Consider the following 7500-nt stretch of genomic DNA (forward strand, 5'->3'; position numbering starts at 1 on the left):
CCTCCTCCTCCCTCTCCTCCTCCTCCCTCTCTCCTCCTCCTCCCTCTCCTCCTCCCTCTCTCCTCCTCCCTCTCTCCTCCTCCTCCCTCTCCTCCTCCCTCCCTCCCTCCTCCTCCCTCTCTCCTCCTCCCTCCTCCTCCTCCTCCCTCTCTCCTCCCTCTTCTCCTCCTCCCTCTCTCCTCCTCCCTCCCTCCTCCTCCCTCTCTCCTCCTCCCTCCCTCCTCCTCCCTCCCTCCTCCTCCCTCTCTCCTCCTCCCTCCCTCCTCCTCCCTCTCTCATCCTCCCTCTCTCTATCCAGGTGCCTCGTGTCTGATTCCAGTCTCTCATGCTGCTGTACCTGCTCCTTTTCCAACTCCCTCCTTGGATGTCTCCTGATTGGCTGGCGCGGCCTCTGTCGTTGTCAGCTGCTCCGCCTCCTCTTGCTCATTGGTCATTTGGGCCGCGTGACTCTTCCAGAGCTTTCTGAGCTCCTCCAGTCCCGGCTGGGAGTCCTGGTCCCAGCTCTGGGTCTGGCCCTCGGTGGGGGTCTGATTCTGAGTCTGGGTCTGGACCTCGTTCGGGGGCCGGGTCTCTGCTGCCACTGTGTCGGACCCCTGGGAGTCTGAAGTGGTGCGAGACTTGGCCTCCCCGTCCCCGGCGGACCCCTGGTCCGTTCTGGCGCCGGCAGCGTCCTGTCCATCCCCGGCCGAGAGCCCTCCCGGCCGGGCCCAGTCACCCGACGACCCACGCTCCTCTCTCCCGGGGTCCTGGTCTGAGCCCGGGCCCGGTCTGGGAGTCTGGCCAGCGGTGGCGTCGGCGGCGGCGGGGGGCTCGGGCGCCTGGTTGATGGTCTGGATGGACTCGGAGGAGGCGCCGGAGGACCTGATGTGGCGCCGCAGGTCGTCGGAGGAGGAGGGGGGGTCCGGGTCAGGGTCGGGGTCGTCTCGGACCGGCGAGATCTCGGACTCGGTGAAGACGTCCTCGGACAGCGAGGCCTCGGTGCTGCGCGGCGCCGTGCTAGCGCTGTCGGTCCCGCCGTCCCACGCCGCCCGCTGGGGCCACGCCTCCTCCAGGTTGCTGCGGGCGACCCGCCTCATCGGACCGGGCTCCGCAGCCTGGGACGGAACCTCCAGATCCCTGGACACACACACACACACACACACACACAGCAGTGAAACTGTGAGAGAAGAGAGGTCCCAGCTAGTCGGGGCCGGCCGTAGCTCAGGAGGTAGAGCGGGTCGTCCAGTGATCGAAGGGTCAGCGGTTCGAATCCCGGCTCCTCCTGTCCACATGTTGAAGTGTCCTTGGGCAAAGACACTGAACCCCAAATCACTCCCAATGTTGCATGGTTGCATGACAGCTGCATTGGTGTGTGAATGTGTGTGTGAATGGGTGAATGAGAGCACTTCATTGTAAAGCGCTATTTAAGTGCACTCCGTTTACCATGTACACTCAGAGCCAGGGTCAGTGAGAGGTCAGTGAGAGGTCACCAGGGGGCACTCACAGAGGGACAAACTCCTTCATCCTGGCGTCGGTGACCTCGGTGCACATGGCGGCCGACATCAGCTCGTCCAGAGGACACATGATGCCGTACTCGTCACAGCCGTGCTGCTGAACCAGGGGGTCGGCCTTGTGGGGGTCGAACATGATGTTGTTGGGGGTCACCAGGAGCACGCCACTCACCACGCCCTGGGGAGGGGGGCAGGGGGGGAGGAGAGAGAGACAGGGGGGGAGGAGAGAGAGACAGGGGGGCAGGGGGGGAGGAGAGAGAGACAGGGGGGCAGGGGGGGAGGAGAGAGAGACAGGGGGGCAGGGGGGAGGAGAGAGACACAGTCAGGACGCTTCACCACTTCAAGTCTTGACCAATCAATCAGAATAATAACTGAATCAATCAGAATAATAACTGCCGATGCTGCCAGCGTCAATATTGGTGGAGTGACAAGCAGACGGACGTTGTACGGCTAGTCCGGAGAGACAAACCTTGCCGTCGGTAATGTACTTGCAGTTGATCTTGAGGAACTTCTCCGTGAGCGCCTCCTCCTCCTCCGAGGTGGACGAAACCACCCTGGCGGGGCGGGGCTGGGGGTGGGGCTGGCCCGGAGAGGGCGTGGCCTCCCGGCGGCGGTGGGCGGTCTCTGGGTCCTGGGGGATCCGAGAGTGGTTGGTTAAACTCACTCCTCAAAAGGAGCGCTGCTAGTCCCTCCAAAGGGGGGCATACCTATCAGCACAACTATCAGCGCGTCTGTTTGAATCCCGTCCTGGGCAAGCCCTTAACATGATTGGGTGAATGGATGAACACACGGATGGATGGATGAACAGGTCAATGGTTTAACGATTGAAAGAATGAGTGAACAAATTATTTGGCAATTGGTCAAATCAAATGGGATTCTTGATTTCTTGCAGATAACACGGCCTTCTTTTCACAGCTATTGCACACTCATCCAATCAGTCAGTCAGACAACCAGGCAGTCAGTCAATCAGTCAGTCAGTCATTCAGTCAGTCAGCCAGCCAGCCAGACAACCAGTCAGTCAGTCAATCAGTCAGTCAGCCAGACAACCAGTAAGTCAGTCATTCAGTCAGTCAGTGGAGGAGATGACGACAGCCTTCACGTGGCCTCCTCCGTGAGTAGCAAGAAATAGTGCAAGACCAGCTTGCAAAACTAATGTCGCCAACCAGTCATCACCCAGCTGGCAGGCCGAGGTGCAAGAGGCCGGAGGGACACCGAACGTCCACGTCAGGACGGGCGGCCATCCCGACCATCGAGCACCAGGTCCTGTCAGTGCTCCAGCTTTAAGTAGAGGGCCTCACCACCGCCAAACTGGAAGTCATCCACCACCTCACCGACTCCCACAAAGTAGCAGCCGTCCTCCTCCAGGAGACACTGTGACAGTGACAACATCCTCAAACTGCCCGGATTCCAGCTTGCCGGATCCATCCACAGCAAACAACATGGACTTGCGACCTTTGTCCTTTGCAGCCAGTAGCAGGGAAACCCATCAGGAGATGGAACTTTCGAAAGGCAAACTGGCAGTCATTCACTGAGGAGACAGAAAGAAAATCAGTCTGCCTCCCAGACCCAGACAATGCCGGCGTGGACGTCGGGTATGCAGCGTACTGCAAAGTACTCCTTGGGGCAGCAAGGAAAACCATCCCCCGTGGCTTTAACGCAAAGTACATCCCGGGCTAGGATGAAGAGTGCAGCCACCTCCTGCATTTCCACCAGCAGGCAAGCTCCAGGGAAGAAGTGGATGAGTCCTCAACGACACTCCTGCAGAAGCTGGACACCACCCGAAGGTCAAGGTGGACCGAAGTTGTGGAGTCAATCGACTTCACCCACTCTAGCCGCAAGGCATGGCGGACTATCAACCAGCTCACAGGCAGAACACCATCGGCCCCCAGGTGCCCAGTAACGGCAAACTCCATCGCCTCACAGCTCCTCAAGAACGGCTGCTTCCCGGGTGCAGATAAAAACTTTGCCCGCACAACATCACACGAGGTGTCCTCCTTGTGTAGGGCGGCCAGTGTGGATGCTAACCTGTCAGGAGACTTCACAACCGCTGAGCTCCAGACAGCCATGAGCAAAATCAAACAAGGGAAGGCACCAGGGCCTGATTACATCCACCCTGAGTTTGCAATCCACCAGAGCGCAAGAACATCTGCATGGCTCTGTTCGTTCTACTCAGCATGCTTTCGGAGGTCCAAGCTCCTGAAGATCTGGCGCCGTGCTGCTGTCATAGCCCTTCCAAAGCCAAACAAACCTGCTGAAGACCCTAAGTCCTACAGACCAATATCACTGCTCTGCGTCCCATTCAAGATCTTGGAGAGGATGATCCATAGCCGCATCGAGCCAGTAGTGGACCCACAACTTCCACGGGAACAAGCCGGTTTCTGCCGCGGACGGTCAACGGTCGACCAGGTGACACTGCTCACTCAAGACATTGAGGACAGCTTCCAGCAAAAACAGAAGGCTGGAGTAGTGTTGCTCGACCTTACAGCTGCCTACGACACCGTCTGGCTAAAGACCATCCCCGACCGGCACATGGTGAAGTTCATCATGGAGATGCTGACGAACCGCAGCTTCACCTTAAAGACCAGTGACAGACAATGCAGCAGGCTCAGGAGGCTGAGGAATGGCGTTCCGCAGGGGTCTGTCCTCGCACCAATGCTGTTCAACATCTATATCCACGACCTACCGGAAACAACATCCCGGAAATATGGCTACGCTGATGACCTGGCCATCATGATGCGACGACCAACATGGGAGGCGATGGAAGTCGGCCTAAACCACGACAAGGACACCCTAGCAGCCTATCTGCGCATGTGGCGCCTCCAGCTCAGCATTGGCAAGACAGTGTCAGCCGCTTACCACCTCAACAACAGCGAAGCAAGAAGGGAACTGGAAGTTTTCGTAAACAACAAGCGCCTGGAGTGCCAGCAAGCCCCGCGGTACCTCGGTGTACGCCTGGATAGGACACTCTCCTTCAAACAACACCTTGAAGAGGTGACGGCCAAAGTGTCATCAAGGGTCTCACTAATCCGACGTCTCGCTGGAACTAGCTGGGGTGCAACCGCCAAGGTGCTTCGAATCTCCACCCAAGCCCTGGTCTTCTCTGCAGCTGAATACTGTGCCCCAGCCTGGTGCAGAAGCCCTCATGCCAGGAAGGTCGACATTGCGATAAATAACGCTCTGCGGACCATAACTGTCTGCCTGAAGCCCACTCCTGTGTGCCACCTGCCAGTACTAGCAGGAATTGCCCCGGCCGGCCTCCGACGAGAGGCTGCTACCCTCGCCCTAGCAAGGAAAGCCCAAAGACACGACTGGCATATCTTGCACAACACCACCACAACGCCACTGCCCCCCCATAGACTCAAGTCCCGCCACCCGTACAACAAGGCGGCACAAGATCTGCTCAGGTCCATCCCTGAGGACCAGTCTACAGAGGCATGGCTGGCGGCAGCCTGGAAGCAGGAGTGGGAGTCGGCCGGGCCTACACGCATCCACCGTTACATCCAGGACCCGGGAGGCGGTATTCAAGGAGAGGAACTACCGCGCCGGAAATGGACCCTGCTGAACCGCCTGCGAACTGGGGTCGGACGCTACAGAGCAACAATGAGGAAGTGGGGCCTGGCAGACGGAGCAACGTGTGAGTGTGGGGAGCCGGAGCAGACAGCTGAGCACATAATCACCGCCTGTCCCCTGTATAAACCACCCTCGGAGGCTGGCCTCTTCGATGTGGGACCTGAGACGAGGGCATGGCTATACGCTACTGAGCTGTACATCTGACGATGACACACGAAAGAGTCAGTCAGTCAGCCAGCCAGCCAACCAGTCAGTCAGTCAGCTCTGAGCCTCAGGTCTCTCATCACATCTCTCCTGACCACGGTGTAATCTGTGTAATCTGTGTAATCTGTGATGAGAGGCGTCGCTGCCTGGGGACGATCAGGGAGGACAGGCCGCTCCTTCATCACAAATCTAATTGTCTTAATCTCTCTGCATTAGATCAGCAGGTCCTAGCAGCACAGAAGCAGATACACAACCTGTAAACTAACCAACCGGCAGAGAGACCGTCCAGCAAACAGGCGGTGAGAGAGAGAGAAACACCCTCGGAGTCGAGCAGGAACACATGACGCGTGTTTCACAAGCTGCTGATGAAGGACAGCTGTTCGTGCCACCGTGATCCAGGTCAATGTGACAGACGCTTCTGTCTCTCCATAGTCACAGCAATGGTGAATGGAATGTTAGAAAGCTCTCTCTCTCTATGCACGTGTGTGTGTGTGTGTGTGTGTGTGTGTGTGTGTGTGTGTGTGTGTGTGTGTGTGTGTGTGTGTGTGTGTGTGTGTGTGTGTGTGAGGCGTGCATGCGCCTGTATGTCATAGATGAGTCATTGAGGAAGTGTAGCGTTTGCTCTCCAGGACCTGGCAGCCCTAGATCTCTGCACCAGCTGGAGCTGTGTGTGTGTGTGTGTGTGTGTGTGTGTGTGTGTGTGTGTGTGTGTGTGTGTGTGTGTCTGGATGTGTGTGTGTTCCTCTCAGTAATCCTCTCCACATGAGACACTCCACTAACCTGACAGCCAGCCAGCCAATCACAGCTAGTGACACAGCCAGACAGCCAATCACAGCTAGTGACACAGCCAGCCAGCCAATCACAGCTAGTGACACAGCCAGCCAGCCAATCACAGCTAGTGACACAGCCAGCCAGCCAATCACAGCTAGTGACACAGACAGACAGCCAATCACAGCTAGTGACACAGACAGACAGCCAATCACAGCTAGTGACACAGAAAGCTACTCAGTTGTGCTTTGGCTCAGAAGGTAGAGCGGGTCGTCCAATGATCATGGGGTCTGAGGTTTGAATCCCGCCTCCTCCTGTCCACATGTTGAAGTGTCCTTGTTCAAGACTCTGAACCCCAAATCACTCCCAATGAGCAGGCTAGCACCTTGCATGGCAGCTGCAGCCATTGGTGTGTGAATGTGTGTGTGAATGTGTGAATGAGAGGCTGTTGTAAAGCGCTTTGGATAAAAGCGCTATATGAGTGCAGTCCATTTACCATTTACGCAGTCACAGCTAGTGACACAGACAGACAGCCAATCACAGCTAGCGACACAGACAGACAGCCAATCACAGCTAGCGACACAGACAGACAGCCAATCGCAGCTAGCGACACAGACAGACAGCCAATCACAGCTAGTGACACAGACAGACAGCCAATCACAGCTAGTGACACACGGACAGCCAATCACAGCTAGTGACATGGATAGACAGCCAGCTAGTGACACAGACAGCCAATCACAGCTAGTGACACAGGCAGCCAGCCAATCACAGCTAGTCTATTGTATAACTTTTATGTCCAATAATCTATAAACAGCCAGTCAGTCTGCCAAATGGCTTGATAGTCATCAGATAGGGCCACTAGGGGAACAGAACATCAGTCAGCTAACCAGCGTTTATAGAGCAGTTTCCTTAACAGATTACTACACTGCCCCCCTGTGGCTCCATGTGCACCCTGCAGCTCCAATGGAGCAGGCTGGGAGGGTAGGTGGCTCAGTCTGCAGTTCATGTAACAACAGGAATCACATATATACACACACACACACACACACACACACACACATATACACACACATACACACACATCCACCTTGAAGGTGTTTGGCTGAGATTCACTCATGATGACGGTAAACAGAAGAGCCAGCGGAGAAGAGGAGAGATCTGACGGGTCAACTCTTCTGTTCTCGGTCTGACAGATCTGGACAGCGAGTGTTTACACAGTCAGTCAGTCAGTCAGTCAGTGTGGACATGTTCATACTGTAGTCAGTCAGTGTGGACATTTTCACACTGTAGTCAGTCAGTGTGGACATATTCACACTGTAGTCAGTCAGTCATTGTGGACATATTCACACTGCAGTCGGTCAGTCATTGTGGACATATTCACACTGCAGTCGGTCAGTCATTGTGGACATATTCACACTGTAGTCAGTCAGTGTGGACATATTCACACTGTAGTCGGTCCGTCAGTGTG

The 7500-nt window shown here is 56.2% G+C and overlaps 1 protein-coding gene across 1 annotated transcript in view; it reads right to left on the bottom strand.

Annotated features, from left to right (window-relative positions):
* The window catches only part of LOC311326438 (oxidation resistance protein 1-like), a gene marked incomplete at both ends in the record, with an annotated part of 58502 nt that overhangs the window by 46108 nt on the left and 4894 nt on the right, over positions 1–7500 (bottom strand). Inside the window, 4 exon segments of the mRNA XM_084459331.1 lie at positions 338–1116; positions 1484–1668; positions 1960–2056; positions 2058–2114. Of these exon segments, the coding sequence (XP_084315457.1) occupies positions 338–1116; positions 1484–1668; positions 1960–2056; positions 2058–2114 (1118 nt within the window).

Source organism: Borostomias antarcticus, assembly GCF_949987555.1.
Source record: "Borostomias antarcticus genome assembly, chromosome: 27".
NCBI lineage: Eukaryota > Metazoa > Chordata > Actinopteri > Stomiiformes > Stomiidae > Borostomias > Borostomias antarcticus.